General features: G+C 42.3%; 2 protein-coding genes across 6 annotated transcripts in view; one reads left to right on the top strand and one right to left on the bottom strand.

Annotated features, from left to right (window-relative positions):
* Positions 1-18,299, top strand: part of tab2 (TGF-beta activated kinase 1 (MAP3K7) binding protein 2) — a 45,497-nt gene extending 27,198 nt beyond the window's left edge. The window contains exons 2-8 of one of the 5 annotated variants that reach the window (XM_034900961.1): positions 4,698-4,888; positions 7,047-8,742; positions 12,326-12,486; positions 13,472-13,565; positions 14,544-14,639; positions 15,858-15,938; positions 17,262-18,299. In XM_034900961.1, the coding sequence (XP_034756852.1) occupies positions 4,787-4,888; positions 7,047-8,742; positions 12,326-12,486; positions 13,472-13,565; positions 14,544-14,639; positions 15,858-15,938; positions 17,262-17,401 (2,370 nt within the window). In that variant the 5' untranslated portion in view covers positions 4,698-4,786 and the 3' untranslated portion in view covers positions 17,402-18,299. The remainder of the gene's footprint in view (positions 1-4,697; positions 4,889-7,046; positions 8,743-12,325; positions 12,487-13,471; positions 13,566-14,543; positions 14,640-15,857; positions 15,939-17,261) is intronic. The other 4 variants (XM_034900962.1, XM_034900963.1, XM_034900965.1 and 1 more) reach the window with 4 other exon arrangements.
* A 2,704-nt stretch (positions 18,300-21,003) lies between these two features.
* Positions 21,004-25,352, bottom strand: part of LOC117961941 (probable ribonuclease ZC3H12D) — an 11,424-nt gene continuing 7,075 nt past the window's right edge. Inside the window, exons 4-6 of the mRNA XM_034900980.1 lie at positions 24,217-24,451; positions 23,982-24,088; positions 21,004-22,308 (exon numbers count right to left, since the gene is read on the bottom strand). Of these exons, the coding sequence (XP_034756871.1) occupies positions 21,416-22,308; positions 23,982-24,088; positions 24,217-24,451 (1,235 nt within the window). The 3' untranslated portion in view covers positions 21,004-21,415. The remainder of the gene's footprint in view (positions 22,309-23,981; positions 24,089-24,216; positions 24,452-25,352) is intronic.

Below are 25,352 nucleotides of genomic sequence, written 5' to 3'. Positions count from 1 at the left end.
GACAATATATGTGCTGTCCCAAACAATCATGATCAGAGCATCTAGTCTCTGCACGCTAAAGAGAGAATAGCATGACATTTTGTTGTGTGTGTGTCTGTGTGTGTGTGTGTGTTTGTGTTTGTGTGTGTTTTTTATCTCCCAGTAATGTGTAGCCCCTTTGTTTACCCCAGCTAGTGTTGTGTGGACTATCACTGTGGTCACAGCACCAGGTGCTGGGCTGATACTTCTGCCAAAGACTCCTGTTGATTATTTGTACATTTTATTTAGGCTTTAATTGATTTGGACATTTTTAGGTGCATTCACTCTGGCAGAGTGAATAAGCCCATTGATGGTGCGTGGCAGGCCTTCTACTTCCAGAAATCAGAAGGGACTGTGGGTCAATGCTTTGGCATGGTGAAAAACAGCCTCAGCAATAGAAGCTTTGTCTCTATCGCTGCTTGCAACGACGCGCTACCTCAGGCCCTGTTCCACCAGCTCCTCCAGGGACTGCAAGGACTAATCTGCCCCCCTTGGAGCCAACCCTACACATGGAGGGGCTGCGGGCCTATAATTACGCACAGTGAAGAGGTGTGGACCTTTTTGTTTTAGAAGCCAGGAAACCGTTGACCTGTAACTGGGTCATTTGCCAAGTAGTGAGTTTCCTTTCCCACAATGGTTGAGTCTACCCAGCCTCCCGAGCAGAGCTTGAACGGTGGACTGTTGTTCTCTGGCTATGTGCAGTGATGTCCCATCCCTACCTGTAATTTAAGCAGGTACAGGCTCCAAAAGTGGTGTGTTAAATACTTTAAGGGCCTCATTTCCTGTAGACTTAATTTGATGGAGGAGATGGAAAATGCTTTAAACCAGTCATTCTAGGATGTAAATTGCAACAAAAAAAGGTGGTCATTTTTGTTGGGTATAATTCTTTAAAAATAAAAACGAAACTTATTTGGGAGAGAATAAAACTACTCTGGCTTTTCCTAGGAACCTTACCATTCTGCAAATGTTGGTATAATGTAAAAATGGCTGGTGGATTTAAGAAAAACAATAGTAATTTATTGAATGAATCAAATTTGAAAATGTCTGGCAGTGACTTGTTGATCTTTACTTTGTAAGTTAATTTGCTATCCACGCCTGGGACGCACAGTAGCGTGTGTGTGTGTGTGTGTGTGTGTGTGTGTGTGTGTGTGTGTGTGTGTGTGTGTGTGTGTGTGTGTGTGTGTGTGTGTGTGTGTGTGTGTGTGTGTGTGTGTGTGTGTGTGTGTGTGTGTGTGTGTGTGTGTGTGTGTGTGTGTGTGTGTGTGTGTGTGTGTGTGTGCGCGTGCGCGTGTGCGTTTGCGTGTGTGTTTTCAACAACTTCAGAGTGAAGATGTTAAAATGTATACAGGTTAGCAGGACAGTCAGAAATGTTTTCGCTGTACGTTTTGTTGTTAAATGTGAGATGTTCAGGTTACACACGTCTCGTCTTCATATCAAAATCGGATGCAATGTGATGTACGTGTTTTCCGGTTGTGGTGATTGGTCAAAGTTGCGAGTCGCACCGAATTCACTGTAATTGGTTGAATTTGCGTGAATTGCTCGCAACATCGCGCAATCCTGAAGGGACTGATTAAACGTCATGTGAGATATGACTGTTCTCTTCTGGTATGCATCTTTTTATCCTACTGGTTTACTTGCAAAACTTTACATTTCCTTGTTTTGTAAGATTCTGATCCAGATTTAGATGCTGACAAGTTGTCTCTTTCACATGGGGCTTAATAGTATCTCAGAATGTGTCAATTAGGTTGAACAAGCTTTTTCCAATCAGTTACCTCCTTAGTAGATCAGGACCCTCTCTCTGAGTTTCAGCTTCTTCTTGCAGCTGGCATACTTCTATTGACAGTAGCCAAATGAGTCCTCCTCCTGTTATCAGCTGCATGTGTTATAGCATTACACATCCTCATAGCTGAGATAAGACAGAAGCACAACGGCTCAGAGAAATACTTTGCCTACTTCGCTTAAATAAGAGTACAGTTTGATTTGAATCACACTGTTGACTTTTCTTCATCATTAAATACGTGTGTTCAAGTGTTATTTCAGGCCTCAATATTCACGTCCTGATGTATTAAGATTGTTGTCAAGAGGCTTCTAACTGGTTCCTTCTGCCTGCATCACACTACTGCACATTGATCACCCTAGAGGAGAACAGGGTGTGCTTCATGTGTCACAATGTTTTGAAAGGCATATCTGAACCTCCCACAGGAAGATGTTTCGAAAGAGTGCGGTTAGAAGAAAAGTGTGGGATAACACAAGACATGGCTGTCATGCTCTTAGACTTTTAGGTTCTCATGACTGTTCTGTTCCACGTCACTTTTGTCTGTATTTCTCGTCCTTTTAATGGAGTCGGGTAATGGTTGGAGAAGTCAACTTGTAGCTGAGGGTGTGCCAGATCGAATCCCTGGACTAGCTTGGTTAAACCTGGGTCCAAAGCGTGAATGAGACATAACTGCAAGGCAAGTTGTGTCTTGAGCAAAGCCTTGTCTGCTGTATGGAAGTTGCACGGTGGCCAGTAGTAAAATAGTATGGTTGTCTTGGCCAGCTCCGAGGTACGAGTGGAGCTTACGCGTAGACTGTGGATAGGAAACAGTCAAGCACAACTGTCGGTGAACAGCTACCAGACACGCATTTTTCTAACAACCAACATTTAAAACATGCATTGTTTGCCAGTTTATTAGGGAACGCCTAGGTAAAACAGATGCGGTCTAGTACATTAGCCCTGCAAAAATCCTCCGTCATTTAGATTATAATTTTCAGTTGTAGAGAAAATCTCAATTTTATTGTCATTTTGCGAGCTGTATATTAGGCCTGCACAATTCTGTGGAAAAATATGAATCACGATTTTTTTGTTGTTGCTTAGAATTGAAATCACCATTCTCTGCCACGATTTCTTTCTCACAAAGTATGCTGTTTATTGAAAACATGAACCTTGAGAAAACCAAACAAATTGCCAATACAAATTTGTTTGGCACCTATAGCACGTTGCGCATCACAAGCCTGTAAACACAGAGGCTCCAATGAAGAGAAGGGAGAGCACTGCAGCGCCTGTTTTACACACCTATTTTAGACAGTCACGGAAGAAGAAGTAGCGTTTGTGATGCAGTTGGCTCGTTAAATTAAATGAGAATCAAAGTAATTGAAAACAATAATAATAACAATAATAATCAAAGTTATTTAAAAAATAAATTGAATAGAGATAGCACTGACTGTATATTGTGGTGCTGTTGAACTGTTTTCTGAGGTACGCCTACAGGTGTTTATAGTATAATATATAATATTTTTTTGGTGAAGATGATTTAAATTGATTCAGACAAACAATATACTGCAACTGGAGATGCGCCCCAGGGCCAAAAAAGCAAACATAGAGAAGATAGGCGGGAGGGAGGTTGACAAAACAACGCATGCAGAAACAGAGACATACACAGACAGACACAAGACAAGGGACCAAACACCTGTGCATGTTAAAGCCTCAACAATTCAGTGATGCCCAGCCAAGTGTCCAGGGTCTTTCCTGGCGCTCCATGAATGCGCACTGTAGAGGTCCAGATAGACCACATAAGTCATGACGCGATTTCCAGTGGTTTGGAATCATCATCTTTGCAGGTCTAAGTCCAGCAAATATAGCACGTCTTTGAGCTCTAGAGAGCCGAATGGCCGAAAGATCATTCAAAATGACTAAAGGAAAGACTAAAGGACTTGGGCCACTCAAGTAACCCTTTTTGAGGAACATTATGCTAGCAACCGTCCCATTACAGGCACAAATATATTCATTAAATCACAAAAATAGAGCTTGATAGGGATATATTTTCTTAAAGTTGTATGAGCTGTACATTATTCCCAATTCTTTACTGTGAAGTTTGGGGAGTTCATGTGAGCATGCAGTATGAATGTATCTTATTTTATGCGTATTCTCTTGAGTGCTGTTCTCCCAATAGCGGTTTAACTGTGATTCATTCAGAAGCTGTTGTAGCACAATAAGTCAGCAGCAGCATCGTACTGCCAATATGGAACTCAAGAGCACTAAGGAAAATGCTGCACACAAGTCTTCACAGCCCTACTGTTGTCTTGCTTTTTTCTGTTCACTGTATGTGCAAGAAAGTTTGCCCTTTTAAGCCCTTTGGAAAAGCCTTCTGGTTATTGTAGGGTCATGGGATAAATAATATTGAATGTGAGACCGTCGGCCAGCACAGTTTATAGTCCTGCAGCTCTGTCTTTGTGCTGAAGTGTTGAAAATAAAGCAGTGATTCTCAGGAATCAACTGTTCTGGAGAGCTGTCTTACGTTGGAGCTTAAGAGAACTTTATGTAGAGATTTTCCTCCAGACCAGACTTCTGTTTGCCCTCCTTCTGTCCTTAATAAGTGAATGTTGATGTTAAGATCAGTTGGAAAGGCTGTTTTTCACGGTAGTCAGTCAGAGGTTTTCTTCATCTGCTACACTTTTTATTAAGGAGCTCCGTGTGGAGAAGGGCTTCTCAAAACGAATGCCATCTAATGACTTGCAGTAGACACATTAGATGTCCCTCTCACTTGGACATGCTTACTTTTTTGTAGAATAATAACAAAACATAGACTTCTCCATCTCATAGTGTAAAGATTGGATTTTGTGTGTACATTGTTTTTACAAAAGTCATATTGAGAGTCATATTTCTTATCAGATGTTTTCCTTTTTTTGTTTGAATTTAGAAGATGTTCAAGATGAAGGCGGTTTGCTGCCACAACTGACGCCCCAGTGCGCTGAACAGAACAAGCAGTCCTGACCTGGCAACATACGAATGGCCCAGGGAAGCCACCAGATTGACATTCAGGTTTTGCATGACCTGCGCCAGAAGTTCCCTGAAGTCCCAGAGGGTGTTGTCTCCCAGTGTGTTCTGCAGGTGGGCAAGTTCAAATGTCTGACATCTCAAAAGATGATGATGATGAAGTAAAGCCAGACTGATAAGTTATCCTTATTAATGATAAGCTATCCATATATATATATATATATATATATATATATATATATATATATATATATACAATGAGGACAATAAGTATTTGAACACCCTGCTATTTTGCAAGTTCTCACATTTAAAAAAATCAAGGAGGGGTCTGAAAATGTCACCGTAGGTGCATGTCCACTGTGAGAGACATAAACAAAAAATAAAAATCCAGAAATCACAATGTATGATTTTTTAAAATATTTTATTTGTATGATACAACTGCAAGTACGTATTTGAACAACTGTCTATGAGCTAGAATGCTGACCCTCAAAGACCTGTTAGTCTGCCTTCAAAATGTCCACCTCCACTCCATTTATTATCCTAGATTAGATGTACCTGTTTGAGATTGTTAGCTGCATAAAAACACCTCTCCACCCCATACAATCGGCAAGAATCCAACTACTAACATGGCCAAAACCAAAGAGCTGTCCAACAACACTAGAGACACAATTGTACACCTCCACAAGGCTGGAAAGGGCTACGGGGAAATTGCCAAGCAGCTTGGTGAAAAAAGGTCCACTGTTGGAGCAATCATTCGAAAATAGAAGAAGCTAAACATGACTGTCAGTCTCCCTCGGACTGGGGCTCCATAAAAGATCTCACCTCATGGAGTCTCAATGATCCTAAGAAAGGTGAGAAATCAGACCAGAACTACACGGAAGGAGCTGTTCAATGACCTGAAAAGAGCTGGGACCACCGTTTCCAGGGTTACTGTTGGTAATACACTAAGACGTCATGGTTTGAAATCATGCATGGCATGGAAGGTTCCCCCTGCTTAAACCAGCACATGTCAAGGCCCGTCTTAAGTTTGCCAATGACCATTTGGACGATCCAGAGGAGTCATCGGAGAAAGTCATGTGGTCAAAAAAAATAGAAATAGACCAAAATAGAACTTTTTGGTCATAATTCCACAAACCGTGTTTGGAGGAAGAAGAATGATGAGTACCCTCCCAAGAACACCATCCCTACTGTGAAGCATTGGGGTGGTAGCATCATGCTTTGGGGGTGTTTTTCTGCACATGGGACCGGGTGACTGCACTGTATTAAGGAGAGGATGACCGGGGCCATGTATTACGAGATTTTGGGGAACAACCTCCTTCCCTCAGTTAGAGCATTGAAGATGGGTCACACAGCCAGGATAACCAAGGAGTGGCTCTGTAAGCAGCATATCAAGGTTCTGGCGTGGCCTAGCCAGTCTCCAGATCTAAACCCAATAGAGAATCTTTAGAGGGAGCTCAAACTCTGTGTTTCTCAGCGACAGCCCAGAAACTGATCTAGAGAAGATCTGTGTGGAGGAGTGGGCCAAAATCCCTTCTACAGTGTGTCAAACCTGGTGAAAAACTACAGGAAACGTTTGACCTCTGGAATTGCAAACAACGGCTACTGTACCAAATATTAACATTGATTTTTCTCAGGTGTTCAAATACTTATTTTCAGCTGTATCATACAAATAAATAGTTAAAAAAATCATACAATGTGATTTCTGGATTTACATTTTTTTAGATTATGTCTCTCACAGTGGACATGCAGCTACGATGACAATTTCACACCCCTCCATGATTTCTAAGAGGGAGAACTTGCAAAATAGCAGGGTGTTCAAATACTTATTTTCCTCACTGTATCAGTCTCGTCCTGGTCTCAACTGCTAAGCATTGTTGTTTTAACTTAAGTCAAACAATATCACTACCTGAAGCACTGCAGTTAATACACAGACAGATAACAAATAATACAATCATAAGAAGTGCCAGGAATGATCTGAGGAAAAATTATAAATTTGATGTAAATCAACAAGTGTTTTGTTTTATGTCCGCATGTGTGATTTTATTGACTTTACCTCTGTGTCCTACTGTCTACTGCAACAGATAAAACATTTGTGTTGTGTGTTTTCTTAATAGACAAACCTGTATGTGTCTTTGGTAGGAGTTGCAAACGTACAATATAGCAAGACAGTTAAGAATGTTATAGTTTGATGGTATGGTATAAAATGTTTGCACCTTCTCATTTGAAACACTGATGTTGCATAATAAGTGTAATTCCTTTCTATTTTCTTCAGAACAACAACAATTTAGACGCCTGCTGTGAATACTTGTCCCAGGTCAGTCCGGGCTACCTGTACAGTGAAGAAGGAAACCTTGGCTTCTCTGACGACCCTAGCTTCATCAGGCTTCGTAATCACATGACCCAGCTGAACCTTGGCCTGCAGTCTCAGAATGTGCATGTGGCCCCGGGCCGGGACGGCCTGAGAATGAACGGCAGTCGCACTCTGGCCCACAGCCTGAGTGACGGGCCCCTCCAGACAGGCCAGGCCCCCAACAGTGACTTCTTTCAGCAGGAACCCCAGTCAGCCCCAGTGCAGGTGCCCTCCAGCATCAATGTGTCTGGTGCAATGGAGCCCACAAGCAAACCACAGCCTCCAAAGCACCTTGGACTCTACCCTCTGGGTGTCAAAGGAGCATCTATGGGTGTCCAGCAGACGCCACGCTTCAACCCCATTACCGTGACGCTAGCCCCCAATATCCAGAAAGGTCGCAACACTCCCACTTCTTTGCACATACACGGCGGTCCACAGTCAGGCCTTAGCAGTCCACAGGGTAACTCTATTTACATCAGGCCCTATGTTAGCCAGTCCGGTATGACCCGGCAGAACCACCACCAGGGAGGCAGGGCCCAGTACAGCCCCACCTCCCAGCCCCAGCAGCAGATCTACCAGATTTCACACCCCTCCGCTATGTCCGGCTCCTGGTCCGGCCCTCAGCACGCCTCTTCCTCACATACCTCACAGCACCAGACCCAGGGCCACCAGACCTCTCATGTCTACATGCCAATCAGCTCCCCCACAAATCCCCAGGCGCCCTCCCTTCTTCCCACTGGAAGTCAGGCTTCTTCCTCCGGTGTCTCCTCTTGCTCTTCTTCCTCGTCCTCCTCCTCTGTCATGCCCACGTCCCTGTCTACCATCAGCCAGTACAACATCCAGAACATATCCACTGGGCCACGGAAGAATCAGATAGAGATCAAACTTGAATCTCCTCAGAGGAGCAACTCCACAACCACAACTGCCGTGTTGCGGACGAGCAGCGGGTCCCGGTCCTCCTCCACCTCCTCCTCCTGCCCTGCCTCTTCCTCCTCTTCAACTGGGGTGGCTACTGTCCCCACCACCCCTCTCTCCATTGGAGGCCCTGGTCTGAGCCGCAGCCAGCCCACTGTTTACATCTCTGCCAGCCCGCCTAACGCTGCTACCACTCCCTCTGAGGAGGCTATCATGGCCTCAGCCGGCTCCCGCTCCCAACCTAAGTTTTACATTTCGGCCAATGCCTCCAGCGATGACAGTGGGGGAAGGAACCCTCCTACAGTCTACATCTCAGCCAACCCTCCTTTACAGGGCTCCTCAGGGGCCAGGAACATGGGGGGGCAAGTGAGCATGGGCCCCGCCTATATCCACCACCATCCACCTAAGTCCCGTGCCTCTTTAGGAGGGGCAGGCACAGCATCTTCTCCACGTGTGGTGGTGACTCAGCCCAACACCAAATACACTTTTAAAATCACAGTGTCCCCCAATAAGCCCCCAGCTGTGTCTCCTGGAGTCGTGTCCCCTACTTTTGATCCCAAAAACCTCCTCAACCTACCCTCAGACCACCACTATGTGGAGCCAGACCCCCTCCATCTCTCAGACCCGCTGTCACCACATAAGGAGAGACCGAGTGAGCCTCGCAGACTCAGCATGGGCTCTGATGATGCAGCATACACACAAGGTGAGCAATGCTGAGTATCATCCCTTTGATCATAATCCAATTTTTTAAATATTCATAAGTTCTTTCTCAATAGTATATAATAAGTAAGGTAATAACAAACCCTTTAAACCTTTTTGTAAAATGTTAATTTCATCTCCGGATAATTTATTACAATACTTGACATTACAGAGAGCATTGCAAAGTACACTTGGCCAATTTCTTGAAGCTCTTTTCAAAGATTCATACGTACTGTAGAATACCGCACACAGCTCGGACAGAAAGACAAAACGTCCAGAAATGGTTTACACTTTGAATCAAGTAGGCCTCTGATGTCTTGTAGGAACTGTTTGCTTCACCGTTTATTGGTTGTTTAACAAATGTCAAGTGGCTAAAGGTTGCACAGTGATGGCGAGATGGCAAAAAGACCAGTTTTTAAACCAATGTTAACTATGAGGTTGATGAGATAGTATGCAGGTCTTTTGCAACCAGCAGTGGGTCTAAATGTTTTTTCCATTGCTTCCTGCCAAGAATATAATTTTACTATAAAGTATACTGTGTGATTTTAAAAGTCTCTTAACATAACATTGACTGTAATGTATTTCTTAAGCCAAACTGTGCTGCTCTGGAATGTCAGTTTCTATGAGGTACGGTAGATACAAGGTGACTGGCTCAGTGAGTCCTCCACACTAAATGCAGTGTTTGCTCCGACAACCCCTGAGACTGGTGGATTCTGTAGTGTGAGTCAAACTTGTCAGAGCGCACCGCTGTTTCCTTTTTTGGGCTTTTGACTGTATTACGTGTGAGTCACCGGCTGTGGCTCCGGCACTGCGGTGACTACCACTAACCGGGGCTTCACACTGGGCATGCTGCCTCTGCTGCTGACCCTCATAAGCCCATTTCCCTCCTGCTATATCTGCTTGGCTTTAAAACATGTATATTAACACCAAAACTGTACCTGATATAGACCCCTGTCACCATACAACTAGCTTAATTAAACATTAAGCATTCACACCTGAACTGAAGCCGTTACTGTTTGGCAGCAGAATAACATTATCGTAATTACATAACTTTGTTGAATACCCGGTTCTGGTTGGCATGTGAAGGCCTGTTTCAAATGCAATCACAGACTAAAAGGGTTAGTTTAGGTATTATTAAGTCTCGTTGTATGAGGTACTTATCCAAAGTTGGTGTATTGGCTACAGTAGATGGCGGTCGGCACGCTCCCGGTTTGGAGAAGCAGGAGTAGGAGGAGTACCAACATTGAAGTTAAGCAATGTACTGCTGTGAACTGGGGCAGCAGCAGCTAAATATATTTTGAGACTCCTAAAAAAAGGACCACCTAAAAAAAAGTATGCTATATTTACAATATTTTCACTGCTTTATCCTTGCTGTCAGACAGCCCTGTTTTTAGTGAACCGAAGACATTATCTACATTCATAAACGCCACCAGGCTTCTTTTGGAAAAAAATAACTGTCATTTTACCTTGCAGAACAGAGGAGGTACTTGTCAAGCGCTGTCTCGATTGGTTAGTTTGCTTGTGTCACTGTGTGACTGGTGTTTTAAAAGGTTAGTTTAGATTGACCAAAGTCACACAATAACACAAACTAACTAACTGATCAAGCCAGTGGTAGACCGGCAACACTCGTGCTCTTTGAGTTAAAATTACTGTTTTTGTCAAAGGAGTCTGGTGGCCTTGAAGATAGCAAAGATAACTGCTTTAGTTCCCTGTTGTAAAGGGCTGTCTGATAAGAAGGCAAAGCAATGAAAATAATCTAAATAAAACACCCCCTTACATTGATATAGATGTTTTAGGTGTCTAAAATGTGTTAAACTGCTGTCCCCATCCACAGCAGAACATTGCTTAGCTTCTGTGTCGTTACAACTGCCTGCTTCTCCAAACTGGCGGCGTGCCGACCGCCATCTAATACACTGACTATGCAGAAGTACCTCCACATACAACCACACGTCAAAAGATTTGAACTACCAGTCGGTTAAGTCTTGGAAGCATCAAATAAAACCTGTTGCAATAAGACATTGCCCTTTTGATTCTGCCAGTATTTCTGCTGGGTAACCATACAAAGCCAGACTGCATCAAAAAAAAAAAAAAAATATTAATTTAGGATGTCATTTTAGAATGTAAAGTTAGATGTGTACCAGATCTTTCACTGAAGCTTTGCATAATGATGTGACTTGTTGCCTCCCTAATCTCCTGAATTGAAAACAACAATGAAAAGTAGGCGTTAACATTAAGTGTTATTCTCTGTGTGACCTATTTGTCAGCTTAAATTTGTGGATACTTTAGGAGACATTTGACGGCGACAAGTGTCCCGTACGTGTAAGACAGGGTCATGTTGATTTCTTGGCAAAGAAGAGTATTGTCAGTCATTTATATTTATATCTATTTAACCTCGGCCAAAAAGGAAATCACTGAGGAAAAATGGTAGATGCTGGATTCTGTAAGTGCGAGAACTGCAAGGAGAGGAAGGAGACACCTGGGTGGGAGATGTGACCCATAACCACACTATCATAGTTTAAAAAAAAAATGCAGCACAGTGAGTATACAGAGATTTCATACACCATATAATGTGCTCCTTCAGGTCAACTTGTTCTTATGAGTCAGCTGTCACTCTGTTTGTCACTTACCCTCTCTCTTTGAGGGAGTACAGCAAACCTCTTGCTCGACAGGAAACACTGCAGCTTACTTGAAATGACAAAAATAGTGGGATGTGTTTGCCAAGAAGGAAGATTAGCTTAAACATCATCATTATCACAATAAATTAAATAGGGGGGTTAATTCAAGAGCCAAACACCAAGACTATTATCAATCGTGGTATAAAATGAAGGGACCTTTTTCCTCATCTTAGCTGAACTAAAATTACTGTAACATTACGTGCATCATGTTCAATTTACATTCAACTGTACGAGTGTTGGGCCGTTGACATATTTAGCTCTTCTTCTCACATTGTGACTCATAGTAAGCAAGCGGGTAGCAGTTCAGCTCGAGGACATTTGGACAGGAGAATAAGTACGTGATCACCAGAAGACCATCTTCCCATAAGCTGGGAAGTGTGTGTTTGTGTGTAGCAGGAGATAGAGTTGTTTATCATTTAATGTCTGCGTAGGAGGTGGTAAAACCTGTCAACAGAATCAGGAACGTTGATGAATTATGGGACACATGCTGTAGAGACTTGAGCTAAACATGTGCACAGGGAAGGTTCTGTATTAAAGACTGCTGCAGAATGTGCCTGCAGCAATGTGCTAACCTGGATACTGATGATCTCTTCGTATTACCACAATAGGTGATGACACGCAGTCTGAGAGACAACGGTGAAGAATCTGATGCGGTTACCCCGTCTCTCCTTTATGCTCAAAACTTGTTTGACTGGTGTATTCAGAGCTCATCCTGTGTCAGTACTAGATATCCACTGCAGTGATTATTATCAGCATTATTTTTATGTTGATCTACTGTATTTAGTTACATGCATTCCTTAATATAATATTCTTTTGATTGTGTCATGCTAAATTATGTTGTTAAGTAGTGAATGAATGTAGCCCAGGGGAGGCGGTTGATGACATTACTATATGTGTATGTGTGTTCTCCAGCGTTGTTGGTCCATCAGAAGGCCCGCATGGACAGGCTATGGCACGAGCTGGAGCTAAAGAAGAAGAAGCTGGAGGAGCTAAAAGAGGAGGTCAATGAGATGGAAAACGACCTGACCAGGAGACGGCTGGAGAGATCCAACTCCGCCTCCCAAATTCCTTCTGTAAGCTCAGTGATGTCATAAATGTGTCCATTGTGAATCTTTTTTTGAGACCATTTCTTGCTTTAAGTTGACAGTGACAGTTCCTAGAGAAGACATATGGGGGTATGTAATGCTACGTAGGACCCCAGACTGAATCAAACGTTGCAGTTATATATGGTAGACTGTAGGTCTTAACAAGTAGACCTCCTGCCGCCCGATTCTAATTTTACAAACTGATATCTGTTGTTGAGAACAGTAGTTAAGTATATAAATAAGTTGATGGTCATTTCAGCTTACACCAGCCAGAATTTAGAAACATGGGGAAATCTTATATTTTTATATAGATATTATATATATTTATTATATATATATATTTTATTAGCATTCATCTGAGTTGTTCTTCATAACGGCAAACAAATGTTTTATTCTGGTTATTACTAACAGATAAAGCCTGAAGAGACAAAAAGCTCATGGCACATCAGTGCTCCTGAAAATGTTGATTACAGGGTTGTTTAGGATTTAGCTGATATGGCTCCAGTTTTTAAGACTGAAAGAGCACACATATTCACTTCACAGTTCATTCTGCAGCTAAAACCGTAAGAGCGACAGTTTGAAAGAAAACTAAGGGAACTTTCCACATTTATCTGCACAACTTCATGTTTATGTAAGCTCTGCAGCTGCAAGTTTGTTGAAGCCCCTCGGGTTCAGATCAAGTGCCGCTCTAAGCTTTCGGTCGAGTCAGCTGTTTTTGTCGGCTCTTACAGTTGAGTTAACAGAGGGGGACGTGGCTGCGGGAGGTTAATTGGCTGGTGTTGCCGAACTCAGTAGCTCCTTGGCTCCTTGGTTCCTTGTTTACAGAGGCGTGCCAGCTCTGGAGAGTGGAGCAGCTCTCCTTCTGACACGGTCACAGATCTGGCCCTATTGACTGAGCAGCTGGATCCAACCTTCAGAGCTGCCTGAGTGTGATGCTGGCCGGCTGATCCTTTCCTGTCTCACTCTTTTTCAGATTGAGGAAATGAAGCAGCTGCGATGTAAAAACCGGTCACTGCAGATCGACATTGACTGCCTCACCAAAGAAATTGATCTCCTTCAAACAAAAGGTATGTTTCTGTTGGTTCTCTCTCTTTCTTTTGATCCAGTCTTTGCAGCTGCTCACATCCTCTCTACACACACACACACACACACACACACACACACACACACACACACACACGCTTAAGGTGCTGCCATTGTGCTGTTAACTACCACTTCTTCCTGAATTGCATCCTGTTGCTGGTTGGTAACACAGGATTTATTGGCCCCTTGGCAGCACTCCACCGCCGACAGAGACTGCTTACTTGAATGAATAGTACCGGTCACAGATAGGGTTGGAAATCATTTGTGTTTTTTTTTTCCTGATACCAGTTCTTAAACGGTGCCTGAAGTGATATTCATAAAAAAAAAAAAAACAGTCAAACAAGGAAAGCACAAAATTGTCATTCAACCGGGAGATACTGTAGGAATGCACCGGGTTGCAGTTCCCAACCCAAGTCACAGACCCTTTGGTACCTGGGATTTAATTTTAGGCAAAAACAGTCAGTTTTCTAATTCTTCATTTATGGTTAGTATTCAGTCGTGATGGCTAAGGAACAAAAGCTGACATTTTATTTGATCCAAGACCTGGGGAGGCACACCAAGCCACAGCTCATATAATATTACAGGATAGACAATCATTGGTTGTTTTAGGTTTCTGGTGGATAAATCGGACAATGTGTATACAGTACGTATTTGTAAATGCATTTATTCATTATTGTTTTATAGTCTATTCAAAATGTGATGAATGATGACCTTTCTGAATAGGGATGCTTTTAATTTATCTTATTGTGTGTATAAATGCACAATCTAGGGCTGCACAATATGAAGAAAATGTCAAATAGCGATTATTTTTGACGGACGTTGCAGCTGCGATCATTGTTTTCATCATAGTTTTAATTGAAATATAAATAAAAATGTACTATAGTCATTTAGTGTGATTTTTGCAAGAATCTGTACCAATTGTGCAGCTCTAGCTCAGTCCACTCTTTTCCATTTGTTTACAGGACCACACTTTAATCCCAGTGCAATCCATAACTTTTATGACAACATTGGATTCCTCGGTCCTGTCCCACCCAAACCCAAAGGTACTTTATCTATCGGTAAGTTTAGAAAAAGTTAGCATGTTCATGTCTTGTTATTCCTCATTCCATTGACACTTACATCCTTAGGGGTGGCCCAGTTACAGTCCTAGTGATGATACACTGTATATTTCCTTTATGTGCTTTTTATTCATTTATTTTTTGCAAGGTGTACATTTTTCTGACTGTACTTACTGACTTAAGTGACTGTTAGTGGTGTTGCATGTTTATGTAATAGGCCAACATCTGCAGAAGCACCTGTACGGCCCCATATCTATATCTATATCTGTACAATGTTCCACTTCTGGGATTGCTCTATTGCCGCCGGAAATTATAACGTATTACCTTCTGTTTGGTCGGATGTCCGTCCCCTTCCTCTTTCTTTGTGTTGGCGTTGTAACCTCCGGTGGATTTCTGAGGATTATGGTTAACTGCTCCTCAGATCTCTGCAGGGTAAATCCAGAAAGCTAGTTAGACTATCTGTCCAATCTGAGTTTTCTGTTGCACGACTAAAACTACTTTTTGAACGTACACATGTTCCTCCAAAACAAGTTCCTTCCCAAGGCTATTTAGCAGAGGCACTGTGGCTGCTTGCTGCGCTGATTGGTGATTGGTTTAAAGAAAGGTCAATAAACCAGAGCAGTTTTTTCTCCTATCCCAGAATGCTATGTGGACTAGCCAGATCCTCCTTTTCAGCGCTGTGGAGGAAGGTCTGGCAAAGCTAGACTAGTTTGGCCCTAAAGTGTTCTCAAAGGTTGATGGTAGCAACTTCACTGTTCCATTCATGTTTGGATCAGAGTTATACCAATACGGGTTGTTAAAGACCAATAACAACATCGTTGGAACGACATTCGCACTGTTTTATTACTATAATGGACATTTCAGCACTCACTGTTTCGCCCCTTTATGATTCTACTGAAACGTAAATAAATGGAGCTCACAGCTGTTAATCCACAGTGACCAACACACAGCGGTGAATACATTTCTGCAAAATGAGGGATGCATTTATAATAGATTAAAGATGTGGTGTTATTTTCCTTATTTAGATGTAGTGAATCATTGCATTACAAATCATCCCCAATATTGGTTTAACCCTGTTTTATATGTCATTTCTGCACTTTTCATCTTCCTCCCTACCTGCTGATCTTTATTCACTTATCCATTTCCCACCTTCCACTCATCCGTCCATCCATCCATCCATCCCTCGCTTTTTGCTCGGCTCCATCATACCTGGGCCAGACAGGAGAGGATGTAGATATAATGTGACCTCTGAGCTCATGATGGAGCCCTCCTCTGGTCCATCCCCTTCTCTCCCACTCGGTTGGTATCTCTGTCCTCCTCTTCTATCTTTCCTCCTTCCTGTATCATGAACCATATATATGGTCTTTGAAATTCAAACCCCTCGTCTTAATGTAGCAGGTCTTTTAATTATTGTAAGCCGTTTGCTTATTATTTGGAAATCCATAGCCATCTCTCTGTATTTAGGCTTTGATAAAACCAGGAAATTGTTGAATTAAACTTAAAGTGTTAAATGAACTAAAAAGTCTGTAGCAACCCAACTAGGGATTTAACGGTGTGACATTTAAGCTCATGGTTATAGTTACCAAAATGATCACGGTTTTTGGTATTATTGCGGTATTTTTAAAAGTGTGTCCAAGGCCTTTAGCAGCAACTTTTGTCCAATGATTTCGGCACTTTTACGATGTTTATCAACTTTTTCTGAGCATTTTGAAATTTTTGTTGATTTTCCCCAATATCAATTTTCTTTTTTAGAGTTCTGAAGAGGTAAAACTATCCAATATTTCACAATAGAAATGCTAAAGATTAATCATCACACATTCTCTTAGGTTTATCTTTAACCTTAAGCTCTGACTTCACAGTAGATGTTAGTGTTTTCAGTATAATGAGGCTTTCCATGTATAGACATGGAAAGCCTCATTATACGTTACGTAGCGGTTTGGAGTTGTTTTTAAATCCTTTACTGACAGTATCGGACACTATTCCTGTTTCCATTTACATATGTTTATGCATTTTGAAGTCTTGCATTAGGATGTTGGATTAAAACATTTTAATATTTCTTCAACGTTTTCTCGCTCTTTTGAGTTTTTTTTTTTGTCTTTGTAGAAAAAAATGATGATGCTCCAAATCACCTTGCTAATCACCTTGCTTAGTGATTTCTGATACAGCGAACATTTAACTCCCAGGACTGATCAGCTGTTTCCTGTCATTATTCCCACAACATGGCTTTGTCTCCAGGATGACAGCATTAAACATGGTCAATACTAGATGACATAAAAGAACTATTAAAACCAAAGACCTAGCCAAAGTCATAGATGAGATGGCCAAGGCGACTTGTTTTGTTTCCGGTTACCAACCTCTACTTCTTCTACTCTGTTTATTGGCAGATTACAGCCATGTGTAGCCTGTAGTGCAGACTTCTGACTAAACTATGCTGTAGGTTTGTTTTTTTTGTTGCTACATTTTAAAAGTCTTCTGTCTTGCACTGACTTATTTATTGACCAGTCAATGTATAAAACACAATTTAGTTTTTATGTGGTGCATAAAAAAACGCTACATAAAAATGATTTCCACTTCTTCTTATTCCGTGTCCTGACCTCCTCCTCCTCCTTCTCCTCTCCGCAGACTCGGGCAGTAAGATTGTGAAGCCCATCGCAGACCAGGAGGAGGACGAGGGGACGCAGTGGAGCTGCACCGCCTGCACCTTCCTCAACCATCCCGCTCTCAACCGCTGTGAACAGTGCGAGTTCCCGCGGCACTTCTGAGCCAACGAGGCTGCCACACGCCGCCGCCTGTCTTCTACCCGACAAGAATAGCAAAGGGCCTTTCTGTTGTTCTTTTTCGGTCGTTTCATGAAAACTCGGGCGTTGGACTGTTTTTTCTTTTTCTTTTCTCCTCTCTAAGGTTTGTAGGACGCTGTCCACGGAAGGCTTGACTGGATAGCGTTTACGGCTTTACGGCTGGCAGAGTGGGATAATACCTCACCTTAGAGACTCGGATGGCGTTTGGGGTGACACTTTACCCCTGGGGATACCTCGCTGCTCCCACTTACAGTATTACGAGTGTGGCCCTGCAGTGTGACGGCACGCATACACACACCTACATACACACCTACATACACACACAGCCCAGGTGCAAACGTGCCTTTTTGCTGATTACATTTTAGTTTTATTTCCTGTGTGGTGGCATGGTCGCGGATTGGGAACTGTGTTCAGCCACTGCTCTCCATCTGAAAGGAAACTAACAGACTAAACGTGGACTTTAAAGTTTGTTTGCTGTTTCTAGTGGATGTCCAAGAGGGACCACTCAAACGTGCCTCTTGTCCTCCCCCTTCACCTTTTCTGTCTCTTCATTCATGATTTAATGAAAAAAAGAAAAAAAAGAAACTACGTTGCATGCTTTGTGTACAGTACACGGAGGCAGAACTCCCCTTGAGCTTTTTACTGTACATACTTTTAGAATGTGCCTTGAAAGCCGTCTTCCTCACACTATGAATCACTTGTATTTCCTGTAAGTATAGCTTTATAGACTTTATTAACTTTTCTGTCTTGTTTTGTTTCCCTCTTTCAAACACATAAGCACCATGCTCCCATTTAAAGCTTTTGACTTGATTTCTGTGAGAGTTGAAGCCTTGCAGAAGGAGAGAAGCAGAGCAGTAAAAAACATCAACAAAAACCCTTTCAGTCATCATGAAGCTACGTCTGCCCACTCCGTTCATCGCCCGCGTCATTGCTGGGTTTCCTGCGTACCATCTGCAGACGCAGCAAAGAGGAAGGCAATGACGGAGTCTCTATTTTTTTTATATTTTTTTTGTCTTCTTTATTTTTCAAGATGCCCCAAAAAATGTTGGGGCTATCGGGGGAGGGAAGGGGTCAGAAAAGCAAAAATTACAAACTGCCATCTTATCTGACAACTGGAATGTAGGTTTACTGTTTGGGTACGATGTCACCTCAGTGCAAAGAGACTTCTCCAGTTCAATCAGGACGATCCTGGAACAGCTGATTGGGTTCAGAGTTGCCATGTTGCTGTGCACCTGAATTTGTTTTGTGAGTAACAAAGTGAATATGTTTGTGTTTAAAGTATTCCTGTGATGTAGAAATATTCTTATGGGTCACAAAACACATGACTGTCCACTTTGTATACTCTTATTTCTATTTGGCTCACTTCATCCTCCTAAGCTTTTATTGATGAGGGTGTCTCTAAAGTTTACTTCTTGTAACTAACTTACCTTAACTGTGGAGTAGTTTCTTTGTTTAGTTTGTTTCCACACTTGGGAAATGTCGCCTTGCATCATCAGTGCCTTTTTAGAACTATTGAATTTGTATTGATATTCTATTCTGTCACATCCAAGTGCCATTTTTAAAACCTAAATCTTGTTATTGTTTAAACCCATTTTAAAATGAATTCTTGTCTCTTAAGCACTTACGCCATACTTTTTCCAATCCAAAGAAATCCGTTGTCAGCTTTATCTGCACCTTGGTGTGAAGAGGCGGTTTATTCATGTTTTATTAAATGGAAACAAAATAATTTGGATATCTAAAGTGTTTTTTTGATTTTAGCTGGGAAAACTGTCTTTGTAACAGATAAGTTATTTGTAAAAAATAATTAAAAAAAAAATCTATTCAGATTTTTTTGGGGGGTTTGTCTTTGTAATGCTGATGTTTTTATCCACTAGATGGCAGAAGAGACCAACATATGTCCTGACATGGAGGTGTTAACACTTAATGTTCCCAAATCTAAGGGATTAATACAAATTGGGCCTACATTTGCATTGCGTCGTAGCAGGAAACCTGCAGCTGAAACTAATAGTTAACAATGGGTGAATCCCACTTAGGTTATATCAATTGCAGGGCTGGCTCACCGGGACACAAGAGAATTGTACCATTATTAACGTTAATCATTTTGCTTGTGTTTTCCATTTATGACCAGTCATAAAGGAGTCCTATGTCTCCTGTGAACAAGTTACATTTCTCTATGCCAATAACTGATGAAAACGCATGCATCCCATGTAGTTTGTTTTTGGTTTGTTTAGTTTTTTATTTCTCAATTTTTGGGTATTTTCTGCCTTTTTTGCCTATTTATAGCTGAGAGTGATGGAGGAAAGCCGCTGGAATCAGCCAGACAAGAAGCAGGGACGTTGCAGCTCACGTTTGGCACCGGGGCACCCCGACTCCTGATGGTTTGAACCGACAGAGAGCTCTGAAGCTGTTGCTTTAATCAATTCCAGAAACTCAGTTTGCTGCTTCGCAGTCTAACTTGGTCTGGTATGACCAGAAGATTAAGGTGGCTAATGTCAGCATACCTAAAACATATTATAGTGTGTATAGTGGATGTATTTATGCGTCTTCCTACCTTTTGCTTTCATTTTCGCTTTTGCCAAATCCATGATTTGTCTCTTGCTGCTGTTAAGAAAAAGTAACATTTTTTACAGTCTCATTTTAAGAGATTAATCTGGTGTTACTCTTCATTTTTTTGTCAACAGCATTTTAGCCACGTATCAATACATTCTATACATGTAAACAAATGGTAGCTGTATGGTGTAAACATCCATTACTATTAGATACTAGGATATCTGCCGGATATCTGCTAGATATCTGCTGCAGATTTGTACTTTAAAAAACTAAAACTCATGAAAGTCCCCTAAATGTAGGCAGGAAATGCAGTAATGAATCACTGGACTGCCACTTTTAAATGTTACATTAATACATAAAACATAAACATACATAAAACTGCTGCTCCACTGTAGACCCCAACCGATAAAGGATTTTTAAGGCGCATACCGATATTTGGTTAATAAAAAATCTGATATTCCGATATATCGGCCGATACATATTTAAAAATAATAAATCCTGAAACGTGTAACAAACATTAGTTATGTGTAGTTATTTGAGTTCTCACTAAAATAATATAAGAATTTTTTTTTAATGTCAAAACAGAACAGGAACATTAAAATATATAAAAGTTAGGATAAGTCAAAGAGAAATGAAGGTCAAAATATGAAACTTAAAGTCCTTTGAATAAAAACAACAAAAATAATCAGTGCTGCCAACAGGGACGTTGTAGAGCGCTCTCTGGTGGACAAACTCAACACTCAACATGGTTGACCGTCCATTTTTATTTATTTTTTATAAATGATTCAAATGTATATCATATATATGTATATATATTTAATCAGCCATTATAAATGCCGATTCCAATAGTTCCCAATAGGGAAATGCTTAATATCGGCCGATAATATGGGCCCGCCGATATATCGATTGGGCTCTATTCCACTGGCCCCGAGCTCCCAGCATGCAGCAGGTAATGGGTCATGATAATGAAACACCTGCTGTATAATTACCGAGTTCTGCATTGACAAATACCCAGAATGATTTGAGTGCTTTTATTTCACAGGAACTGCAAAACACCAAATTCATATAAAAAACAGATCAATGACATTCAAGTACAGAATAGTGTAATAGAGTTCCTCACTTTGAGGCAACATGAGAAAACAACACATGCTGCTTTAACAAACATTTTCACTGCTACAATAAGTAGCATGTACGGAGCGTAGTGCATTGCACTTTTATACTAAAGAAATAGCATTCAGTCTGCTACATGTTTAAGACCTCAGAAAGAGTCACTTTTTTAATGATTCAGACTTAGGTTGGACTGTTTTTAAGCAAGGCTGCTATGCCACAGTATGCATAAAAGAGAAGTAGAAATGTTTTTTTTTCACTTTGCCTCTGGGACGAGAAGATGCGGACTCAGTTTGAGTCAAAACTAAGAATCTTTCTTATCTAGAAGATGTGGCTGGACCTGTAGCTCTGGATGAGCGAGATCAGTTCAGGCATGTCTGAGACGTGTGGGTAAGCATTCATGACTTGCTCCACCGTGCTCTGAGGGAAGAGGGTGCTCAGCTGGCTTCTTAGGCCCTTCCTCTGCTCGCTGGATGGACTCTTTTCTCTTCTTTGCACCCATGGGTCCCTTGGTAAGCTGTGGCTCTGTCTGTTGGAGTGCTGTCCTAAGTGCTGCTCCCTGTTATGTGGAGGCAGAGCCGGGCAGGAGTTCCATGACGGGTGGAGGTGGGGGGACACCCTTGTTTGATGGTGACCACACCTACAATGGCTGCTCATGGGGCGTTCACAGGGCACTGAACCGTTGTGATGAGAGTAGTAGCCTCCTCCGCCCAGGCAGGGCCTTTGGGTGTTCCCGTCAAAGGACCCTGAGAGGGAGTAGTCGTCGTGGTTCATGCTGTAGCTGGCCAGCCCGCTGCTGTAGCTGTAGGGAGGACAGTCCATGCCATAGGGCGCATCCTGGATGTAGAGCCTGGACATGGAGCTCTCCATGGAGCCGAAGGCCTCGTCCACATCGGGGCTCGGGCAAAAGTGTAAGCTTGTGTTTGGTTGGCTTCTGGGGCTACTGATGTCTCTTGGATACATGAACTGCTCGTTGGGTGAAGCCCTGAGGGATTGATCCTCCATGCTCACAGGCGGAGGTGTGGATGAAGTGTATCTGACCCCCGGCTGATACACAGCCGGGCAGCACTGTGTGTCCTGCAGGCTCACTTTGGGAGAGAATGTCTTGGCCCTGTCTCTCAGAGCCCTCAATTCATCGGCCACAGACAGTTGTGATTGGTTGGCCCGCTCTGGGTGGTAGAATTTGCACTTGACTCCATAAGTACACTTCTTTCCTAAAAAAAAGAAAGAAAGAAAGGAGGTTATGTATGGGCTCCACAGCTGTACACCTGTGTCATCAGAAGAAACTGTTAACTGTGTGTGTGCGATCAAAAGGAGTAAGGAAGGGCAAGAAATAAACCGCTCACTCTAATATCCTCTGAGAGAGAGCGGCCCACCTCAAGGCATTTCTCAGTTGTCTGAATTGTCTAAATTTTTTTCTTCATAAAAAAACATGTTACCATTTCTAAACCAAACTGTGTTAAAATCCTAGTTTGAATGAAGGCAGATTCAAACGTTTAGATTCTACAAAGACATAGAACAAGGACGGAGGTGTCTACGCAGTTTAGAACATCAGCCTCAACTGTACTTAATTTTAGCATGCTAACAGGCTAAACTAAGATGATCATAGTGAGCATTATACCTGCTAAACATCAGAATGTTCATTGTGAGTATGCTGACACTTGGCACAACTGTGCTTTAGGCCAAACGTGAAGCCCCGCGGGATCATCTCTATGTTCTCAGGGTCCTCATTGGTAAGGGCTATCTTCAAAGTTCAAAACAAGGGTATATGGACGTTTTAAATGCAGTTTGAATGGTAAACATTTGTTCAGCCACTTCTGAGATATCAATGTGTAAAGTCAAGAGAACTGTGCATAAAAAAAAAGGTGAGGGCCTAGTCGCATTGCAAGTCGCATTGCACATCTCCACGTCAATGTGTCAGCACTGGAAAATTGTTCGGGGGGGGGGGGGGGCTTGTTTACATTTGTTCACAATCACAACGTCCTCTGTGGCGCTAAGCCATGGGTGCAGCGACGGAGCTCATGCACACCTGTTGAGCATGACTAGTAGTCTGTAAGCTGTAGGTGATTTTTAACAACCGACACAGGGAAACATAGACAAACATATTGAACATCTGACCTCGGGGAAAAAAGCATTGCAGAGAATATTAAATGGTTTGAAAGGTGGGTACCTTTTATGTGTCATACTCAGAGGATATATGAGTAACAAAGATATGGAAAGCGGCTATGGCTGTAGACTCTGCTTTCCAAAGGAACCACAGGTAGATTGGTCTATATCAACGTTTTATTTACGGGATCGTTCCAGCGTTCCGGAGACTGAAGGCAGAGGACATTCAGAAACCTGCATCTCACTCAAAACAGCATGGATAGTTTTTTTTCCAAGTTTGTATGCTTATGGAAGCACCTGAGACACAAAATATGACCTCAAATCCCCAAAAGTGATTTTGTTTTATAAAATGGGCACTTTAAATTGTCATCACACACTCAACAGCCATTTCAATTCCAGAGTTCCCTTCCATACACGCACTTGATCCACCAAAAGAAGTTCCTTCCCGAGGCTATTTTGCAGAGGCGCCGTACTTGCGTTCAACACCTAGCGCCGCCCAGGACAATTGTGATTGGTTTAAAGAAATGCCATTAAACCAGAGAATGTTTTTCTTCCTATCCGGGAATGCTGTGTAGACTAGCCAGACCCTCCCTCTGCAGCGCTGTGGAGAGAGGGTCTGGCAACGCGAGACTACAGGTAGATTCATTGGTATGTAAAACGCATTTAGATAGTACTCCTATGCTGGTTGTTATTGTGTTTCTTATTCCCCAGGGAGACGACAAGAAAGTGTAACCTGAGCAGCTGTATCTGCTGCTTGGTGAAACAAAAACAGTAAACCAACCATAAGGACAATGCTGCAGCTTGTTGTCGGGTGTCCACGGCTTCTTCCGCAGAAAATCATCAATGGTGGGACCATTTCTACCCAGAGGATCGTCTGGAGGCATGAACCTACACCAGCACAGAGACACAGGGATTAGGTGTGAAACACATGGGGTTATTTTGGGGGAGAGGAACTGTGTGACAGAGGTTCCTCTTACACACTCTGTATGGTGGCCAACAGCCGTCATCAGTCTTACTTGTCATTAGCGAAGGTGTACATCAGCAGCCTCTCCTCTATGAACTTCTTCCACTGGGGATTCTCCGTCTGCAGGTCACGGTAGTTGTCGTTGGACACGATGATGCCGTCTGAGTCAAAGGCCAGCTTGACGATGTAGCGGTCGTCGTAGCACACCACCCTCTTTCCGTTCACGCAGCGAGACGGCGTGTACACCAGGATCTTCCTCCCCTCCAGCTCATGGAGAATATGTTGATCTAGGAAAACGCATTGAAACAGCGTTGTTTTATCGTTATTACAAGGCTGATTATCAGCAGAAGAGCAATGCAGCCACCCGGTCCTTGTTGGAGCCATACACTGTAAAAGGTTGGAGCTCATTTTGAGCTGATATCTTGTTAAAAAGCTAGTTGAATTGCAAGCTTGGCTGATGTATGTTAGGCCAGTGGGGTGGAGGGGGGGGGGGGGGGGGGGGGGGGGGGGGGGGGGGGTCAAAGGGTACAGATGGTCTTGTTCACTACAAGGGTTGTCCTGGTAAATCTATCAGGTCTAGTTTTATCTTACATATAAAAATCCTTTAATTGGTTTATTAATGTGTGTGTTATGTAAGATGTATTGGCTTTTGAAAATTGCCGTTGTTTAATTAAAGTGGATTTTTGTTTCATTTTACTTTAAAATGACATCTCAACAATTGGTTAGAAAACTAAATAATGTTAAAACACAAATATTTTACTGTGTGGAACCATCAAAAGGTTGATATACGAGTGGGTCCCAGCATCATCAGGATGTAACACTCAACACTTTAACCATGGAAACAAAACAAAGTGGTGCTGGCTGAAAGGTTTCCATTGTTCCTCGGCAGGTACTGAGGCCGGTGTGCTGCGTGTTGCTGCCCGTACACACTTTTATTTTGATCTTATATCCTTGTTGGGGTGGTGAGCTTTACACCATGATTGTAAAAGCTACAAAACAAACTGCACTTGGCACGGAGGAGCCTTCCTCGTAAACTGCTGATGATCCACTTTCAGGAAAGAAGCTATTTTAGGTCGAGTTGATCCAACATGAACAAAAGACTGGATTACAGTTTTGCTGGTAACACTTCCTTATTGCTTTAGAACAGTTTGAACCATTGGATGGACAAATAGAACATGTCAGACTATA

The sequence above is a fragment of the Etheostoma cragini genome, chromosome 18 (genome assembly GCF_013103735.1).
Source record: "Etheostoma cragini isolate CJK2018 chromosome 18, CSU_Ecrag_1.0, whole genome shotgun sequence".
NCBI classification, from domain to species: Eukaryota; Metazoa; Chordata; class Actinopteri; order Perciformes; family Percidae; genus Etheostoma; species Etheostoma cragini.
The sequence above is the reverse complement of the archived record's forward strand: the minus strand, read 5'-3'. Positions and strand labels throughout refer to the sequence as shown.